We start from the raw sequence: 22,880 nt of genomic DNA, 5'->3' as shown, positions 1-22,880 counted from the left end.
GGGAAGAGACCAATAGAATAAGTACTGGACTTACTAATAAACCCCAGGACCTCTTTGTAAGCCTAGTACTTATTCTATAAGTCTCTTTTACTGAACCGCTAAGTTACAGGGATGTAAAAACACCAACATCTGTTGTCAAGCGATTGTGGGGGGACAAACACAAACAGGAGCCAGTCAGATGGCATTGGCATCGGCCATGTTCAGATGGTGCTTTTTACATGCTACCAGCACGGAAGCCAGTCAGGGCGGGGGGGGGGGGCTGGCATCGACCACATTCGGATGGTACTTTTTACATTCCACTGGCACGGGGAGCCAGTCAAGCAGCCCTGGCAATGACCCACGTATGAATGGTACTTACTGCGTGCCACCAGCATGGGAGCCAGTCAAGCGGCATAAGGATCAGCCTCCGGCAAGGTCAACTTTTCCTTTCATCCTTTTAAGAGTCAATGAAATAAATACCAGTTATGCACTGGGGTCGATGTAATTAACCAGTCGACCCCTTCCACCGCCCCAAAATTTTCAGGCCTCATGCCTATAGTAGAAAAAATTATTATTATTATTATTAGCACCAACCGATTGTGGCCGTTGCCAGCCTCCCCTGGCACCTGTGCCGGTGGCAGGTAAAAAGCACCATCCGTACGTGGTCGATGCCAGCACCACCGTGACTGGCTTCCGTGCTGGTGGCACGTAAAAAGCACCCACTACACACATGGAGTGGTTGGCATTAGGAAGGGCATCCAGCTGTAGAAACTCTGCCAAATCAAGATTGGAGCCTGGTGCAGCCATCTGGTTCGCCAGCCCTCAGTCAAAATCGTCCAACCCATGCTAGCATGGAAAGCGGATGTTAAACAATGATGATGATGATGATGATTATTATTCAAAACTAAAATATCTATTGTTGAATGATTGTTGGTGCTGAAGAAAAAATTGAAAGGAAAGGTAGAAAAAAACAATAGAATCTCTGCTACAGATTCTTTCAGAAACCACTTCACGCTTAAACCCAAACACTGATTTTTACTTCAAACCAAAAATATACGTAAACACCAACAACATTTTTTCCAATTACAAAATGAATTTATCGCATTAAGAAAGTAATTAGGAATTCTTAATTTGTATAGAATTCTCTGTAATTCTCTATAAGTATTCAGAATTCTTATACAGTTGATAAGATGTGCTGATTGTAATGTGTCATAGAATTCATGATAGGAATTATTCTTTCTGGTGTGACAGAGCACACAAGAAATGTTGCTATTAGGAAATTAAGACCAACTGCTAGCAGCTGACTGCGAAAGAAAAGAAAAAAAGAAAAGCTGTGAAACCAAAGATTCTGATACAATAACCAGTGGAACTGGTGAAAAATTTTGTGAAAGGAAAGCTTTGAGTTACATCAAAAACAACCAGCTTCCACATGGCACCTAATTCTAAAGTCGAAAACAAGACAATGAAAATGGAAAAGCTAGAAAATCAATACGGTTCGACTTTGACCCTTCTGTTATCAGGTTCCTGTTGAATGCACTTCTTATATTTCAATCAGTTCCGAAGATAATGAAAGATTCAGTAAGATAAATATATTCTTATTAAGCTGGCATCGTTTAGAACATTAATTAACAATGATATTTTCATGGATGTTTTAATTTCAATCCCTTTAAAACAGAAAGTTTGTGTCATAGGACCAGGGGCAGTTCCGACTGAGTCAGCGCTTTTGTTACCAAAACCTTCGTTTCAATTAATTTTGTAAATAATGTAGAATTTAGTAAAACAACTTTGTTATTATTAAATTGGTGTTTGGAACAGGCGCAGGAGTGGCTGAGTGGTAAGAAGCTTGCTTCTCAACCACATGGTTCCCGGTTCAGTCCCACTGTGTGGTACCTTAGGCAAGTGTCTTTTACTATAGCCTTGGGCCAACCAAAGCCTTAGCCCATTGTATATGTATGTGTGTGTGTGTGTTTCCCTCCTTTCCTGAGCGTCAAATAATACTTTAATTGTTCCAGGTCCTCGCGTTGCTGTGTTTTTCTTGTTTGGATTTAACTATATATATTATATATATATATATATATATATATATATTATATATGTGTGTTGTGTGTATGTATTATATGTGTGTGTGTGTGTGTGTATATGTGCGTGTGAGTGTATATATTATATATATATAAAATATTATTAGAGACAAAACCACTATTTTGCAAAACAAACAAGGAAAGACTTAATCAATACATAAAATTTTAATAAATAGTCAAAAAAAAATTTTATGTATTGATTAAGTCTTTCCTTGTTTGTTTTGCAAAATAGTGGTTTTGTCTCTAATAATATTTTATAATATTTTACTATAAAATTGGATTTAATCCTAAATCTGATTTTTTTCCCTGTAAATTTGGATTTATTCCCTAATATTTATTATATATATATATATATATATATTGTGTGTGTGTGTGTGTGTTTTTATCCCCCCACCATTGCTTGACAACCGACATTGGTGTGTTTACATCCCTGTAACTTAGCAGTTCTGCAAAAGGGCCCAATAGAACAAGTATTAGGATTACAAAGAATAAGTCCTGGAGTCGATTTGTTCGACTAAAGGTGGTGCTCCAGCATGGCCACAGTCAAATGACTGAAACAAATAAAAGAACAAAAGAATGGAATTTTGGTGGAAGGTTTAATTTTAACCCTTCAACTCTTTGTCATTTAAACTGGTCTGGATATTGAATCTGTTTTAAGTTGAAACCAGCCGGATCTGGCTTCTCACACCTACCCTACAATGTCTTTGTAAATGTAAACAACCACATCATTTGAAACCATGAAGCTACAAGATAATGCAAGAATAATCCAAAACAATGCGAATAAATAAACATCGAATTTGACGGAGTAATCTGAATGCTAATGGGTTAAAATAGGAAGTTTGTATCAATAAACTAGGGGTGGTCACAGGTGGATTGGCATCAAAGGGTTCAGGATCTGAAAATGTAATAAGAGCCACAGAAGCATAAAAGCATCTGAAAGCTAACTTCTAGGCAAGTAGGGAGTAGGAATAGTGCTAGACTGAATTGGATGGAAGCACTCCGTCGGTTACGATGATGAGGGTTCCGGTTGATCCGAATCAACGGAACAGCCTGCTCGTGAAATTAACGTGTAAGTGGCTGAGCACTCCACAGACACGTGCACCCTTAACGTAGTTCTCGGGGATATTCAGCGTGACACAGAGAGTGACAAGGCCGGCCCCTTGAAATACAGGTACAACAGAAACAGGAAGTAAGAGTGAGAGAAAGTTGTGGTGAAAGAGTACAGCAGGGATCACCTCCATCCCCTGCCAGAGCCTCGTGGAGCTTTTTTTTTTAGGTGTTTTTGCTCAATAAACACTCACAACGCCTGGTCTGGGAATCGAAACCGCGATCCTATGAACGCGAGTCCGCTGCCCTAACCACTGGGCCATTGCGCCTCCACTGGACTGAATTACAGAACTAAAGGAAAAACAGACAAGGATTTTGATCCCAAAGAATGACATATGTAATATGAAATGCCTGGTTCATATGCTGGGAAAAGCGGTTTTGTGGATATATTTCTAGCAGAAGGGTTTTTTTAGACCTTTATTCAAAACCATATAGGGGGAACTGGGATAAGTGGTAGGGGAGGAGGTGTGAACTGGGTGTCAAGTGATGGAAAAGGACCATATTCGGTAGAAATTATATAATTATAATAATAAGGGTTTTTTGCAACAAGTTGCTTAAACCACATACCAAAAATATTAGAAATAGCAGTCAAAGGGCTACTATTTCTATTGAGGGAAATCAACACCTTAAGTCCCAGAAAACTTCGTCTGTCTGATGTTCCAAGTTCAAATTCTGCCAAGGTCCACATTGCCTTTCATCCTTTTCAGGGTCGGTAAACTAAGAACCAGTTGAGTACTGGTGTCAGTGTCATCAATTCATCACCCATTCCTCCATAATATTGCCGGCCATGTGCCAAAATTTGAAACCAATCTTGTGGGAATTGTGTGGTAAGTGGACTGAATAGTACGGCAACTCGGAGGAAGTAAAGCTTGAGGAAGGGTGGTTGAAGTTTGTCCCAAGATGCGGGTCAAGTGAGGCAGGAAGATAAGTGAAAGTGCAGGCTGAGGGGGGGGGGACGAACAGGGAACATCCTCGCAATAACACTTGCAGCAAACCTACAATATAGACATGAGGGGTAGGAATGACATAAGAGAGAAGTGAGATCAACGAACGGTCAGGAAGTAACAAATTACAGAGATTGTAAAGAATGTGAAGAATTAACAAGCTAAAATCTAGTTTGTTTGCACAGTGTGGATGGAGGGTCCAGGTTGGAATACTTAGTATAATAATCATGGCTGGTGGGATATACATAGTAAAGTCAATGACACGTGTAGTGTGTGCACATAACTGCAACATATCATATATATATATATATACACACAGTCATGCTGTTTGTATACATACATAGATTACATATGTATATATATAGTCTGTGGGTGTGCATATAATATATATGAATTTAATTATATATATATATTTGTGTGTGTATATATATATATATGTGTGTGTATATATATATATATAAATGTGTGTGTGTGTATATATATATACTACAAAATTAGAGAATGGAGAAACATACTTAAATCAATAAAACATCAACTATCCGATGATACCCAATCAATACTTTAATACACCATTACATATGAGTAAAGGCATTATACAAAATGAGATATACAGTAATAGTAAAAAGATAAAGAGATATAAGTAAAAAATTTCAAATATAATATGCAATTAAATCAAAACTGACAGCTGTTTCGGCAGTGAGGGCAGTCATACCTCATTTAACCTCTAAGCCATAAAGGCAGGTATAAATGAGCATTAACAAGGATGCCCCACGGCCTCTTCAGAGAATTAAATTAAATTTGTTATAATTGTGAAAAATATTATATAACTATATACATATAAATATAAAAATTAAAAATGTAAAATATAAAAACTTATACATCATAATGCTACACTTATATAATATAATACTCATTACATAGGGAGATGAAAAATAATAATTAAAACCATGGTTCAGTTCATAAAATTCTAAAGCTATGAAAGTTAATAAAAATTACTATTAAATTAATAATAATAATAATTAATAATAATAATAATAGTCATAATAATAGATACAGTTCAGTTTGCACCAAGTCCATCCTTTCAAGATCGAAATATATATATTATAGATGGGTATGGTGTGGTATATATATGGGTGTGTATATATATATATGTGGGGTGTGTGTGTATATATGTGTGTGTGTTTATATATATATGTGTGGTGTGTGTGTATATTGTGTGTGTGTTATTATATGTGTGTGTATATCGATATGTGTGTATATATATATGTGGTTTTGTGTATATATATATGTGTGTGTGTATATATAATGTGTGTGTGTGTATATATATGTGTGTGTGTATATATATATGTGTGTGTGTGTGGTGTGGGTGTGTGCCTATATATATAATAATATATATATATATATATATATATATATATATATATTATATATATATATATATATATATATATATAAAATATATTATATATGTAAATATATAAAGAAGAAGAAGTCTGCAATGTCCAGCGACACGAGGACCAAAGAACTGAAGTATTTTGGATTGCAAGACAGTGTGTCAGAGAAAATTGTGATGTCACAGGAGAGAAATGTGTCCGTATGGATGATGGTTCACTTGCTTTTAATGATTTGGAAAAGAAAGAGGCTTGGAGAAGCCATTATGAAAGACTGCTGAATGTGGAGAATGAATGGGAGGGGGAGAACCTGCTAAATGTTGATCCAGCAGAGGGACCAGCCATCCGAATAGAAGGCACCCTGGTAGATAAAGCAATTAAAGGTATGAAACCAGGAAAAGCCCCAGGCCCATCAGGAATCACTGCTGAGATGCTTAGAACATCTGGTGGAGGCTCACCTGTATTGTAAACCAGGTAGTTCATGATGGAGTCATACCCAATGACTGGCATAGCAGCACCATAGTCAACTGCTACAAGGGTAAAGGTGATGCTTTAGATTGAAATAACTACAGGAGTATCAAACTGCTGGATCAGGTGATGAAGGTCACGGAGAGGGTCATAGCCCAACAAATTAGGGAGAGAGTCTGCTTAGATGAGATGCAGTTCAGTTTTGTGCCGGGTAGAAGCACCACTGATGCAATATTCCTGGTACAGCAACTGCAGGAGAAATACCTAGCCAAATATAAACTCCTATACTTGGATTTTGTGAACTTGGAGAAAGCTTTTGAGAGGGTCCCCCGATCCCTTAACTGGTGGGTGATGCGGAAACTGGGGATTGACGAATAGTCAATAATGGCTGTATGAGCCCTATACAGAGATGCCGTTAGTAAGGTTAAGGTTGGCAATGAGTACAGTGAAGAATTCCGGGTAGAAGCAGGGGTCCAACAAGGATCAGCCCTCAGCCCCCTCTTAATCATCATAGTCCTCCAGGCAATAACAGAGGAATTCAAGACAGGTTGCTCCTGGGAGCTCCTCTATGCTGATGACCTGGCCCTCAGAGCAGAATCACTACCAGAACTAGAGAAGAAATTTCAGGTGTGGAAGCAAGGTTTAGAATCGAAGGGCCTTAGAGTCAATGTCACAAAGACCGAAGTTCTAGTAAGTAGGAAGGTGAACACATCACACACCCCTTCAGGTAGGTGGCCCTGCTCGATCAGTAGAAAAGGTGTTGGTAGAAACTCCATAAGATGTACCCAGAGTGTAAGCTATGGACACATAAAAGGTGCAGCAACATCAAAGGAAGATTAACCAGGAAGATAGCTTTCATGTATAGCAGATGCACAGGGGCAATAAACACCATGGATGCTCAGAAAACAGATTCCATCACATGCCAGGGGAAGAAACTAGAAGTAGTTGCTAGCTTCCACTACCTAGGTGACCGAGTTTGTAGTGGGGGGTAGATGCTCAGAGAATGTTACCACTAGAATAAGAATAGCCTGGGCAAAGCTCCTACCCCTACTGGTGACAAAGGGCCTCTCGCTCAGAGTGAAAAGTAGATTGTACAACGCATGTGTGCAAACTACCATGCTTCATGGTAGTGAAACATGGGCTGTGACTGTAGAGGACATGCGTAGGCTTGAAAGAAATGAAGCTAGCATGATCTGCTGGATGTGTAATGTCAGTGTGCACATACAACAGAGTGTAAGCGCCTTGAGAGAAATGTTGGACATAAGGATCATCGGATGTGGCGTGCAAGAGAGACGTCTGCGCAGGTATGGTCATGTACTACAGATGGATGAGGAGAGATGTGTGAAGAAGTGCTACTCTCAAACAGTGGAAGGAATCCGGGATAGAGAGAGACCCAGAAAGACAGGGGATGAGGTGGTGGAGCACGACCATTGCACGTTGGACCTCACAGAGGCAATGACAAAAAACCAAGACCTCTGGAGATATGCTGTGACTGAGAAGACCCGGCAAATAAAGTGAGTCCACAGCTGTAACCTACACCAGTGTTGTATAGCCAGCCAACTCATAAGTACCTTGGATTGTAGGGCAACATGCCATGCTTGAGACCTATTGAGTCAAGTGCATCAAAGTCAAATCAAATGGAAATTGTAGTTGTGGTCCCCATGCCGGTGACACGTAAAAAGAACCATCCGAATGTGGCCAATGCCAGCGCCGTCCTGACTGGCTTCAGTGCCAGTGGCATGTAAATAGCAGCATCTGATCATGGTCGATGCCAGCCCCGTCCGGCCCCTGTGCCAGTGGTACATAAAAAAGTACCCACTACACTCTCGGAGTGGTTGGCATTAGGAAGGGCATCCAGCTGTAGAAACACTGACAGATGAAACAGGAGCCTGGTGCAGCCTCCTGGCTTCCCAGACCCCAGTTGAACTATCCAACCCATGCCAGCATGGAAAACGGACGTTAAACGATGATGATGATGATGTGTATGTGTGTGTGTGTGTGTGTGTGTATATATATATATCATCATCATCATCGTCCGTTCTCCATGCTAGCATGGGTTGGACGGTTCGACCGGGGATCTGGGAAGCCAGAAAGCTGCACCAGGCTCCAGTCTTATCTGGCAATGTTTCTACAGCTGGATGCCCTTCCTAACGCCAACCACTCCGTGAGTGTAGTATATATATATATATATATATAGATAGATAGATAGATAAAAAGTGAAATATAATTAATTTGATAAAATCAATAAATTTCACCTAGTAGTATTTCGGTATGGAAAAGGACCATATTCGGTAGAAATTATATAATTATAATAATAAGGGTTTTTTGCAACAAGTTGCTTAAACCACTTACCGAAAATATTAGAAATAGCAGTCAAAGGGGTACTATTTCTTTTACTACAAAAATAAGTCTCCACAAACAACAGTATTTGTAACACACACACACACATATAATATATATATATATATATATATATATAATATATATATATATATATTATATATATATATATATATATATATATATATATTCTTTTATACACTTCAGACCCAAGGCTGTAGCCACACTGGAGCACTGCCAGTGTAATTACCATTTCAATGACTAATCTTATGTGACTGGCTTTTGGTGAAGGAGCAAGTTCAACATTGCTGCCCTTTTTTGAGTTCACTTTGATACACACACACACACACACACACACACACACACACACACACACACATGTATGCATCATGTATCTGGCCGGCTTGTGAACATTTGCTATCTATCCAATTCAAAAATTCAACTGACATGGGATCGGTGAGCCTGAATTCTTCTACACCAGAAAATACACTTAGCAAAAGTACCATGCAGCTGCGTGGTTCTGAAACAAACCTCTTAAGTAGACACACAGATAGACATACATCAGGGTAGGAGTAATTTAACAAGGGATTTTTATCCGAGACTGCAAGGTGGAGGGAGCACTAGAACAATTACATCATGCCAGATCCCCTAAAGCCATTGAAGACCCACAAAGACTATTGCTGAAGCCCATTGTGGCCAGTTTTGTAGTATTTTGTGAAAGAGGTATTGAGATGCAATGGACAATGGAGTTGGAGTCAGGTGCTGTTGACGTGGAACAACAGAATGGAGAGACTTGGTTGTGGCTCTCAAATGCTCATTGTGATTCGGACACAATAATGCAATTGTTTTATAGGGATACACATGTAAGTGTGTGTGTGTGTGTATATACATATATATATAAATGCATACACAAACATATGAATGTATGCATAAGTATGTGTATGTATATATATATATATATATATATATATATATGCATGTTTATGTGTGTGTGTATATATATATATATTTATATATACATACAGATAGACACAAAATATTTCCAGAATATATGACAAAATATTGATGACAATGATGTATATATACATATATACACACACACACACACACACAAAAACACAAACATATAAACATACACGTATGTATACACATACGCATATACATACACACACACACAAGTGTCTGTGTGTTTGAATGAATGAATATATATATCTATATCTATCTATATATAAATATATATATATATATAGATCCCTTGATGAACTTTGAACTTAGAAGTTTTATTCGTGATGCCTGCGCTTCCAATGCATTCAAGCATAATCCAGTAAAACAATAGTTACCAATAATATTAGTTCTGTTCAAGCCCACCAAATAGATATGCTTCTTTGAAAATAATCAAAGAATGGAACCACCAAATGTAGAAACACAAAAGGCAAGATTCATTAATAGTCAGAAGATAGTCAAATGTCTTTAGAATTCCAAGTTGGCTACTTTGGCATCATTCTCACCAAACTTAGTAATTTTACTTTGGAAATATTTCCCGATTCTTACACGATAGCGTTTGTAAATAATTTCGGCTGCATTTACTGACATGCTCAAAAACTGATACTCTTTTATTCTTGTATTCTTCCATTCTTTTATTCTCAACATGTGAACTTAGAAGAATCTGGCAAATTTAGCACGAATCAGTATAGAATTTAGATTTTGCGATAATCTTAGATTATTAAACATAGAATTTAAACAAAGATGCTTTTGTGATCAGAAAGAAAACATGACAGCTGATAGATTCTGCAAATGTACAAGAAAAAAAAAAAGGAGGAAAAAGAAAAAGCATCAAAGAAAAACAGAATGTGATCAAAGGTGAGATAGAATGAGAAAAGCAGTTCACGGGGGCCCCAACTTGGGGATAGAACAGTAAATTTAACACCTTTGTTTTCAGTGACGCCAAACATGAATGTAAATGCAGAAAGATGGCAGATGAAACTCTTAGATATTGTATTTAAAGTCTGAATGTGATGGGAAAATAGTAAGCAAATGTGATTGATAAATGGGATAGGTAGGAGTTCAATAATTTCTTCATCTAACATGCTGCAAGGTCTGTGATGTCGAAATAAGTACAGTTTATATACTTCCAGCATTACCGTTACTTGAGTGATTGCTGACAACAGAGAGTTTGGAATTCAATCAGTTAAATAAAATTCAAAAAATTCCTATAAAATCTATAAAATCTTTTTTTTTTTCAAATCAGCTTCAATAATTCTTTGCAAACACGTTTGTGTATATATATATATATATATGTGTGTGTGTGTGTGTGTGTGTGTGTGTGTGTGTGTGTGTGTGTGTTTGTGTATATATATATATATAATATATATATATATATATATATACACTTATTTGGAAGAGGATGTGTGGCAATTCAATCATATAATAATATAAATTATATATATATAACTGCTGAGTTACGGGGACATAAACACACCAACACTGGTTGTCAAGCAGTGATTGGGAGAAAGGAAGGACAACTAACCCCCCCCCACACACACACACACGATGAGCTTCTTTCAGTTTCTGCCTACCAAATCCACAAGCTATAGTAGAAGGCACTCGCCTAAGGTGCCACACAGTGGGACTGAAACTGGAACCATGTGGTTGAGAATTTTCTAACCCAGGTTAGTATGAATTAGATCAGTGCTTCTCAACCAGGGTCCATATGACCTTTTGGGGTTCGCATAAGATTTTCTTGTTAAAAATTATGTGCAATAAACTGGTTATATTTTTACAATACATAAAATGTTTGAACAATTTTTTTAACATTATTTACATTTCATGAATATTTGTCCTCATCTTGTTTGTTGTTAATACAACGTTTCAGCTGATACACCCTCCAGCCTTCTTCGGGTGTCTTGGGGAAATTTCAAACCTGGGTTCTCATTCCTAAGGTATTTTTCGATGTTATTATTATTATTGTTCAGGTCACTCCTTGGAATCGAACTCGGAATCTTGGGGCTCGTAGTCCGTGCTCTTAACCACTATGCCATATGCCCGAACAATAATAATAATAATATCGAAAAATACCTTGGGAATGAGAACCCAGGTTTGAAATTTCCCCAAGACACCTGAAGAAAGCTGGAGGGTATATCAGCCAAAATGTTGTGTTAACAACAAACAAGATGAGGACAAATATCCGTCAATATCTCTTAAAAATAATTTTTTTTAACCGTTTAGCGTTTAAACTAGTCATATCAATCCTAAATATTCCACATGTTTCATGTTCAAACTGGCCAGATCCTGCTTCTCACACCTGCCATACAATGTCATTTTAAAAATATATTTTAAAATTTAACCTTTGGCATTATGTCATGCTTGAGCAGAAGAGCCATCAAGCCAAGTGAAATTGTAGTCATGGCAGTTACTGGTGTCACGCAAATGGCCCCTGTGCCAGTGACATGTAAAAGCACCCGTTACACTCTTGGACAGGTTGGCATTAAGAAGGGCATCCAGCTGTAGAAACCATGCTAAATCAGACTGGAGTCTGGCGCAGCCTTCCAGCTTGCCAACCCTGGTCAAATTGTCCAACCCATGCCGGCATGGACAATGAACATTAAATGATGATGCTGATGATGATGATAAGCGGTGACATAATGCATGATTATTTCAAACCAATTTAAATAAATAAGCATTTTACTTGACAGAAGAACCTGAATGCTAAAGGGTCTAAGAATTCACAATAACATTTAATTATAGAAATATGGTATTTTTTTAAAACTTCAATTGGCCATGGGGGCCCAGTCGAACAGAATAAGAATCAAAACGGTCCACAGACAAAAATAAAAAACGGTTGAGAACAACAGGGTTGGATTTAAAGAAAAGAAAGTAATAACAAACCAATGACTAAACATAAAAGAAAAAATATAATACAATAAACAACCTTGAAGCAATGTGAAAAATTAATTTGTGCTACAGAGCTGGGCATTTTGGTTTCAACAAGAAAACAACTGTCTTTACAGCGGAGTGAAAATGTGAGGTCAGTGATAGCTGAGATGGAAACTTTTTATTCTGACACAAGTTGGCTTATTTTATTGTATTTTATTTTATTTTATTGTATTTATTTATTTATTTATTTTTCTTTTGTATAGAATAGAAATTCTACTTGATCAATGGACCAAAGAAATGAAACAAGACACAGATGTATTACAGAACAACAACAGCTGCTGCCACCACGACCACGACCACCACCACCAAAAGACCTAATTTTAGTTACATTCAATCAAAAAAAAAAAAAACAGAAATGTGTTTATTGCTATGGGTGGTGTCGTTATTGTTGTCGTTGCTGTTGTTGTTGGTGTTGTTGCTGGAGGTGGTTTCCTTCAGTAACCATTCATTTGTGTGTGTTGACAGAGCCACCTGTACACGCCCCCATTCGTGAATAGGTTGCTGGGACTAACTACAAGCCTTGCTTTACCAAAACCAGATCCCATTAACACGGAATGTCATGCATTAACTGGAAAATTCTACAGACTGAAATTACTTGCCTTTGCTTTTTTTTTTTCCTTTCTTTCTTTCTTTCTCCTTGTCTTTTTCTCTTTTTATTCTTCACTCTCTCTCTCTCTCTCTCTCTCTCTTCTGCCAGTTAATTAAAATTGTCAATTTTCTTTGACAACAAATGATTCTGAACAATATCATACACACACAAATACATTCTCTCTCTCTCTGACACATACCCACACCTTTTCTCTCTTGCACACACACACTCTTTCTCTCCCTCCCTCTCTCTCTCTCACACACACTCTTCCTCTCTCATACACCCACACCATTTCTCTCTTGCACACACACTTTTTCTTTCCCTCTCCCTCTCTCTCACACACACACACACACAAACACATTTTTTCTCTCTTTCTTCCACACACACACACACTTTCTCCCTCACACACTCACATACACTTTCTCACTCTCTCTCTCTCTCTCTCTCTCACACACACACTTTCTCACTCTCTCTCTCTCTCTCTCACACACACACACACTTTCTCCCTCACACTCACACTTTCTCACTCTCTCTCTCTTACACATACACACACACACACACTTCACCATCTCTTCTCACCTTCATGTCCCCCATCCCACCCCACCCACCCGCCATCCTCTTAGTAATCTACCCCAGTTTTTATTATTTCAGTTTGATGTCTTCAGAAAGATTTCTAACATCAATGAAAGGAGTCTATAGACACCAGGTTGAGCTTCTAGAAATAGCAGCCAAATCTCCATCAAATCATATCCAAACATCTTTAAAAAAAAATGAAGGACTTTTGGATAATGTACTCCAAGATACATTATGCAAGGGGAAGAGAATAAAAGACAGGATTGCTTGGAAACAATGCTCCAAATGATGCAAATGCTTTTGCTTGTTGCAGTGGCCATGCTGGAGCACCATCTTGTAGGGTTAATCAAGTGACCCTAGTAGAAATTTTGTTTTTTTTAAAGTATTTTCTTGGTCTTTCTTGTGGAACTGCTGAAGTTGCAGGGATATAAACATCCTAACACCAGTTATAAAGCGGTGGGGTGACAAAAACAAACAAACACACACACACAAACACATATGGGCTTCTCACAGTTTCCATCAGCATTCAGTCCACACTGTAAAGTGGTCAGTGTTTGGAAGGGCATCCAGCTGTAAAAACCCATACCAAAACTGACCTTGCTTGTGCTGGTGCCCCATAAAAAGCACTCGGCCCTTTCTGCAGGGTGGTTGGTGTTAGGAAGGGCATGCAACCATAAAAACCATACCAAAACGGACACAGAAGTCTGGCACAGCCTTCTGGCTTGCCAGCCCTCAATCAAACTGTCTAACCTGCACCAGCATGGAAGATGGATGTCAAACAATGATGATGATAATGATAAATTCATTCATTTGGCATCGTTCATCCTGCAAGAACCCTTTGATTGGCTCTTGAGATTGAAGATTTGTTACTAAACCTTGTCACATGATCTGTTTGAAACGTAGTACTCATAACAACAACAAACCTTTTTACTATACACACAGGGCCTGTAATTTTGTAGGGAGGGGCTAGCCGATTACATTGACCCCAGCGCTTGACTAATAACTAATTAACTGACCCTGAAATACAAAGGGCAAAGTCAACCTCAGTGGAAATTGAACTCTGGATGTGAAGACAGACAAAATGCTGCCAAGCGTTTGGTTCAGCAGACTAATGATTCTAACAGAGCACTAGCATTAATAATAATAATATGGGACACTTGCCACAGGATGTGAAGGGCAAGTAGGTTTCTGAGTCTGGCTGTGACCACATACTTCTTCTTCTTCTTTGGCTGTCTGTTGTAGGTCAATGCTGACTGTTCTTGTTGAGTAATCATCTCTGGCAAGCTTGCATGTAGGCTACAAAGGCTTCTTATTGATCTGCAGCAGAGCAGCGATGACATCTGCTGCAGGCAAAGCTGCTACTTGATACAACAGAGAAGTGATGTCTCTCATGTGCCCTTTCTGTTGTTCTCATTGGCTGAAATTACGAGCTTCAGCGATTGGTGCCATTCATTGTGCAGCAGTGCCGTCTCCTCTCAGGTGTCTGGGGAGATGCTGGAGAGCTCTTCATATGTCTCTTGGCAGAAACGTTAGCACGCCGGGCGAAAAGTGTAGCCGTATTTCGTCTGTCGTTACGTTCCGAGTTCAAATTCCGCAGAGGTCGACTTTGCCTTTCATCCTTTCGGGGTCGAAAAATAAAGTACCGGTTACGCACTGGGGTCGATGTAATCGACTTAATCCCTTTGTCTGTCTTTGTTTGTCCCCTCTATGTATAGCCCCTTGTGGGTAATAAAGAAATACATATATCTCTTCAGCTCAGCTTTGTATCACAACCTCTGGCCACCATGGCTCTGCCGGCCCCAATGCAGTTCAGCACAGAACACTTCTGTCGGGATCCTGTCACCCTTCGTCCTGCAAACATGTCCCACCAAGTATAAGCGCTAAATCAATTAGTGAAAGCATGTTACATGTTACTGGGCTATTTTTGCTTAGTAATTACAGGTGATTGGCACTGATATTTGGGATCAAAAACCCAAGTAGCCATTCTAAGAGATTCTGAGACACAGGAAGTCAGAGCCAGAGAAAATTGGAAACAACCTCCTTTCACCCTACAAGAATCTTTTGATTGGTTTTTGAGATTGGAGATTTGTTTCTAAACCTTGTCACATGATCTGTGTGAAATGTAGTACTCATAACAGCAACAACAACAATCCTTTTTACTATACACACAGGGCCTGGAATTTTGTAGGGAGGGGCAAGCCGATTACATTGACCCCAGTGCTTGACTAATAACTAATTCACTGACCCCAAAATACAAAAGGTAAAGTAAACGTCAGTGGAATTTGAACTCAGGATGTGAAGACAAAAAAATGCTGCTAAACATTTGATTCAGCACACTAATGATTCTTACAGCTCACTGGCATCAATAATAATAATAATAATAATGATAATGATAATAATAATAATAATAATGATAATGATAATAATAATAATAATGATAATAATAATAATAATAATAATAATAATAATAATAATAATAATGATAATAATAATGATAATAATAATACTCATGGCTTCTGATCTTAACTGATTGGAAGTGTTATCATGTACATTGTTTTGTCTTGGTAAAAAAGATGGGCTACAGCAAATATTCTGCTCAATACCACAGATTTGCTTGTCAGTTGTTTGACCATAACCAGTTGAGCATGTCCCTTAGTGGCTGATGATATGTGCATCTCTGATCACGAGCAGAAGTTGTGGGGGAGCATCATAGCCATGTGTTGAGAGGGATTCTTTGGGGTTTGAATAGTTCACCTTTGGAAACATGGGTGTTTTGTTCAACATCCTTAAACAACCCTTATTCAGGGACCTTTTGAGCGAGATGGGCTACTCAACCTGAAGAAAATTCTAACTGGGCCCCACCTGCAAGGTCATGTACTGTTTATCTTGATATGAGATCACCATGTCACGCACATATGGTTGTGATGCATGTGCCTGGTGTACCCTTATCAGATGGGTAGTCATGATGGGTATATTGGGCTTCGTATATTTTACCCCAGTGTCACTTTGATGGCATGCACTGCTCTCTCACTCAATAATAATAATAATAATAATAATCCTTTCTATTATAGACACAAGGCCTAAAATTTGGGGAGAATGGAGTAAGTTAATCACATCAACCCTAACACTTGACTGTTAATTTATTGGCCCTGAAAGGATGAAAGGCAAAGTCAACCTCAGTAGAATTTGAACTCAGAACGTGAGGACAGATGAAATACTACTAAGTATTTCGCCCAGCGTGCTAATGGTTCTGCTAGCTTGCCACTTTAATAATAATAATAACAATAGCAATAATAATAACAGTAGTAGTAGTAATAATAATAAGAAGAATAATGGTAATATCAATAATAATAATAATTCTAAGTGTGATACAGAGAGAGGTGTGTGTTATTATATAGTTCTCAGTATATGACTGTCAGAGTCGTATCTTTTTATTAAAGATAAATCTTTTACAATTAGTAAAAGCAGAAATGTATGAAATGTATGATTTCTATAGAGGCATTTAAGCTGGATGGAATTTAGAGTGACAAGAGAGTTCAACAAGAACGTATAGGCATATCATTGATAACAAAAGGCAATTCCAAAGTCCTGATAAAAATTATTCGCTGCAAAAGCTGCAAAACGAGGACAAAACATCATAAAAATAGAACATCGTAAAGAGGAAACACTGAAAGGTAATACTTACAGGGCAAAAGTCTATTGTGAGGACAAGGTTGTTAAGTTCCTTAGAGTAAATATCATGGCTAATGATGAGTAAGGCTTGGTGAATATTCCGAACATTGCGTAAAGAATCCAAAAGCATTTTCAGGTACTCGGCTCGGTCATGAGCTTGTATAACTATTACAACACTATCAGCATGTAAATGAAGTCCAAATTTGTCCAAATTGTGAATATATTGCTCACGATTTATGTTCTGAATGACTGCCTTGGCCAGAGTCAAATTACTCACGTCAAAAGTCATATTGGTTAGCAGTGTAGCGTTTAATGACATTGGTGGGATTAGCAACCCGGTTCGACTTGACCAGTAGACGGATCCATTGCTAAAATGTAAATGGCTCCAAGCTTGGACATGTCCGTTCTGTAAATTCATCCCCGGTCCAATCATGCTGCCGTCGAGCATTCCAGGGCTCCCAGGCTGAACGTTATTAAGTACATGCATGTTAACAATCACAAACAGAATGATGATGACGAACAGTAGAACACGCAGCATCCGCCGGGGACGAAATCTCATTGAAATAGAAGATCGCCCCGGGGCAGCTCTCATCTTTATAACCATGGCAGAAAATGTTTCCTCTTCACAACCATGTCAGTTTTTTTTTTGTTGTTGTTGCTTTTTTTGATTAATTTTTTTTTTTTTTCTCTTTATTTTTTCATAAGTTACGTTTGTCAATATGCCAGCAAAGAGATGGTAGAGAGCTGAGTGAAAGATGTACTGTTGTCTGAGAACAATGTACAACAGTACTGCAAGGAAACACTAGTGTAGAGAGTAGATTTACAGAGTCAATGGTCTCCATTGGTAGACGTTGAGACGGCCATACTAAAACTGTAGTGGTAACCTGAAAGGAGAAAGAAAGAAAGAGAGAAAATTAATGTAATCTTATAATAAATACATAATCATTGCTATTATATTAAACTGTCGTATGTCCAAATTTGGCTAAATGCATTTTTTTCAATATTTAATTTTGCTTGCAATAACCAATTCTTTTTGGTCAAATTATCGTATCTCTAGCTGCTTCAGATGCCAAGATATCAAAATTGTCAAAGTAGGAAGAGCATCCAGCCGTAGAAACATTGCCAGATCAGACTGGACCTAGTGCAGCCTTCTGGCTTCCCAGACCCCAGTTGAACCGTCCAACCCATGCTAGCATGGAAAGCGGATGCTAAATGATGATGATGGATGATGATGATGTATAATCGTTTTGCTACGGAATGGTGAAACTATTGTAGACATGACTGATGTTCTACCGCTGGACCAAAGCAATCCTTCTATATATATATATAGCCAGCAACTCTTTATCCAGCATGTCTCCTCTTGGTCCGTTTAGTCCATTCCTTAATGGACTAAACAGAACAGGGAAGAGACACGTGGGACGGAGAGTCATTGAAGAGGTCACAGGGATGTGTGATGGAAGATTTCAGACACAAGACACTAAAATATGAATAATAACAAAGTTGAAGTGAAAAACGAGTATATAGTGTGTGTGTATGGTTAATAAGCAAAAAGAAAAACAAAACAAAAAAAAAACACGATCATCCTAACATATATCCATTTCAAAACAAATACATAAGCATATATATATATATATATATATATATATATGTATATATATATATATATATGTATATATATATATATATATATATATATATATATATGTATATATATATATATATATATATATATATATATATATAATATATATATATATATAATATATATATATATATATATATGTATATATATATATATGTATATATATATATATATGTATATATATATATATATGTATATTAATGTTTGTTTTTATGTGAAGTTATAATGCAAAACAATTTTACATTAATCTGAAGGATTACTCTGTAGAGTACAAATTGTTCTTCTTGACAGTGACTTTGAAGATTCAGCCAACTAATCCATCATTGGTTTGTCCAATGATGGCGCACTTGGCCAAGACTTCAAAGTCCCTGTCAATATTGTTCTTGTTAAAGAACCCATATATACATACACATACATACAAACATACCTACAAACATATATACGAACACATATATACATACATACACATAAATACAAACATACATACAAATATATATACATACATACATGTATACAAACATACATACATACATACATACATATACAAAAACATTTTTAAAGAGACAGTGAGAGAGAGAATATAATAAAACTATTTTTGATTTTATCCTATGTTGATTTACGAAATGCTAAAAACTTGCAAGAATTAGCAGCACGTCTTCATTTAAGTGTGGAATATTTAAAACCTCTCTTCCGACTTTTTCTCACGTCTTCCATATTACAAAGAAAAAGAGAAAAAAAGGGGGGAGAGAAAAAAAGAAAGAAAAAAAGAAAGAACGTAGGAAAAGAAACGGTTTTTGGATTTTTTATGCAATGAATTTGGGAATTTCAGCATCTGCAAACTTTAAATATTTTCTTTATAGCAATATAAAAATGTAGTTTTTTCTCTTTTTAAACAACAAATCATGAAATGATAAAGTAGCTTAATCCAATGGTTTAAAATGTATTTATATATTAATTACATGGATAAGGGGGAAAAAAAAAAAAAAAAAGCCTCCCCCCCCGTGCCTCCGCCCTTCAGGAGCATCATGTGACAGCTGGCCATATACTGTGCATTCATTTGCGAAAGCGTTTGTGTTGCGCTTCTGATTTTCTAAAAAAAAAATTTACATCCTGTTGTTCCCATTTATTAGGGATAAAAACATTACTGCAAGCAAAACAGATTTTTTTCTCACACTTCAAATGTGAACAAAATAGAAATATATTTATATACACACACACACATACACACACAAACACACAAAAGTACAGTTAGGCGAGGCAGTGTGTGGTAAGAAGCTTGTTTCCTAACCACATGGTTCTGGGTTCAGTCCCACTGTGTCACACCTTGGGCAAATGTCTTCTACTGAAGCCTTGGGCTGACGATAGCCTTGTGAATGGATTTGGTAGACAGAAACTGAAAGAAGCCTGCTGTATGTATGTGTGTGTGTGTGTGTGTGTATATATAATAAAAGCGAAAACTAATTTCTGTGTGTCAGTATGTCACACTTTGACCCCCTCTCTCACTATTCATTGATACTTCTACTATTGCTCATGTTGGGGTGAAAGTAATAGTTACCATAGAGACAGTGGTGATGGTGGTGGTGAAGACTTAGCAGTTCGGCAAAATCAATTGATAAAATAAGTACTAGGCTTACAAATAATAAGTGCTGGCGTTGATTTGCCCGACTAAAGGCAGTGCGCTACAGTATGGCCACAGTCAGATGGCTGAAACATGTAAAAGTATAAAAGAATACTGCTTCAATTAGCCGGACTGGTGACCTCATCTTGATTTTAGCTTTCCTTACATTTTGACCGTTGTAAGCTCCAGCCATCTTTAGATGTCTTGTGTTGACCTTTGGTTGTTGTACCAGAATTTTGGAACCTAAGCCTTTATTTGATCGATGGGAACACACTGTTCTCATATCACTCTCCTACGCTATACCCGGGCATACGAGTAGTAGACAAATACATTGGTTAATGCAGTGCTGTCACCTAGAGATTCTGAGTTCAACCCAAGGCAAGGTAGTAAGATTATTAAAAGTATAAAAAATCCACTGAAGCAAAAAATGTCACAAAATGTGGAGAGCTGAACAAGAATAACATAACTCCATGGATTAAATAAAGGGTTAGATTAAAGTTTCTGATTCAACAACCGATTTCAACACAAGACACCTGAAGATGGCTGGAGCATACAACAGCCAAAACGTAGTGAAAGTAAGAATGAAGTTGATGAGATCAGTCTGACTAATATAAACAGTATACATAATATACACAATATAAACCAACATATCTTTATATATAAAAGTGAGGTTGTGTGCTGTCTGTCTCCTACGATTTAGATTCCTAACTACTCCCACATTTTGTGGTGCAGTGTAACCAAAAGCGGGTATCTTATAGTCGTGATTCATATCGAGCCCTTCTGGATATTAGCGCGCGTTTACGATGAGCCTACGATTTAAAAAAAAATTTACCATCATTTTTTTCCCCATTTTTAATGCATTTTTTGCTATTATATAAGGGAAGTAACTCTCTAAAAATGTATCATTAAATCTCAGAACATAAAAAGCTACAGTAATACCCCCCTTTGTGGTTAGCCATATTGAGATGGCTATTATACTTTACATCTCTAAAAATGCTTATATAGTTATTTCCCTTACAAACCCGAGCAACGCCGGGCGATACTGCTAGTTAATTATATTATAGATTCATGTGTGCATGAGAGAGAGAGAGAGATAATCCTGTCTACGCTAATATTTTAATAAAATAGATGAGCTGGTATGATAGCCTTTATATTAAAATCAGAACTTTAAGTAGTAGTGGTAGTAGTAGTAGTAGTAACAACTTATTTAGTTCTTCAAAGAGAACTAGTGTACTTTGTAGACAGGAGATACACATCATATATCTAAACCAGTCAATCAGTTAAGAGTGATTGTATTTACCAGCGATTACCATCAAGCAAGCACTCCAAGTTAATTACTTCTTTAACTGATGCTCGTTAAAGAAAAGACACACAGTACAAGGCTGCTCTTCTTTCCTGGACAATATTAACTTCTTTAGAGCCTGCTTATCATATGCAGGTGCACAAACACAAGCACACACACACACACACAGGAGCATAGTTATGAGGTTAAGAAGTTTACTTCCTGACCACGTGGTTGCAGGTTCAATCCCACAGCGAGGCAACTTGGCCAAGTGTCTTTTACTGCGGCCCCAATCTTCTGAGTGTATTTTATACACAGAAACTGAAAGAAGCCTTGTGTGTGTGTGTGTGTGTGTGTGTGTGTGTATGTATGTATCTTTTATTGCTTTTACTCGTTTCAGTCATTTGACATGCGCCCATGCTGGAGCACCGCCTTCAAGAGTTTTAGTCGTAGAAATTGGCCTCAGGACTTATTCTTTGTAAGCCTAGTACTTATTCTATCGGTTTCTTTTGCCAAACTGCTACGTTACAGGGATGTAAACACACCAATATTGGTTGTCAAGAGATGGTGGTAGGGCAAACACAGACACATAAATACATACACACACACATATATACATATATATATATATGACGGGCTTCTTTCAGTTTCCGTCTACCAAATCCACTGACTGCTAAGTTACAGGGGATGTAAACACACCAAGATCGGTTCTCAAGCGAAATTCTTTGTTATATTTAAAATCAATTGAAAGAAACACAGAGCATCTCAACAGCAATATGGTAACAAAAAGGTTAAAATATATAATAGAGAAACAATTCTTAACCCTTTTGATACCAAACCAGATGAAACTGCTTCTGGCTGTCGTACAAATGTCTTGTTTTCATAAGTTTTGAATTAAAATCTTCCACCAAACCTTTGTCACAATTTATGTTCCTAACACTAGCTGAATGATAAATAAGTTATTTTACTAAATTCTTTGTTATATTTAAAGTAATTGAATGAAACACAGAGCATCACAAAATAAATACAGTAACGAAAGGGTTAAAAATATTTTTATAAAATCCCTCGTAATATTTAATTACAAATATATAATAGGATTTTTAAACATCAAATGAATAAAATAGGGATCAAAGCAGGGTCCATAAGCAAAAAATGCTTCAGAAAGACAGGTTTAAACCAATAATCATGGGTATGATACGACAGTTTTGCCTACACACAAACAGAAATAATTGTATATGTATTTTGGATATACATGTGTGCATGT

At 37.3% G+C, this 22,880-nt stretch overlaps 1 protein-coding gene across 5 annotated transcripts in view; it reads right to left on the bottom strand.

The window, feature by feature from the left end:
• LOC115223120 (alpha-1,6-mannosyl-glycoprotein 2-beta-N-acetylglucosaminyltransferase-like) overlaps window positions 1-22,880 on the bottom strand; it is a 635,056-nt gene that overhangs the window by 95,657 nt on the left and 516,519 nt on the right. For all 5 annotated transcript variants that reach the window (XM_036512165.1, XM_036512164.1, XM_036512166.1 and 2 more), the window contains one exon: window positions 17,088-17,958. In XM_036512165.1, the coding sequence (XP_036368058.1) occupies window positions 17,088-17,678 (591 nt within the window). In that variant the 5' untranslated portion in view covers window positions 17,679-17,958. The remainder of the gene's footprint in view (window positions 1-17,087; window positions 17,959-22,880) is intronic.

The sequence above is a fragment of the Octopus sinensis genome, linkage group LG22 (genome assembly GCF_006345805.1).
Source record: "Octopus sinensis linkage group LG22, ASM634580v1, whole genome shotgun sequence".
NCBI classification, from domain to species: Eukaryota; Metazoa; Mollusca; class Cephalopoda; order Octopoda; family Octopodidae; genus Octopus; species Octopus sinensis.
The sequence above is the reverse complement of the archived record's forward strand: the minus strand, read 5'-3'. Positions and strand labels throughout refer to the sequence as shown.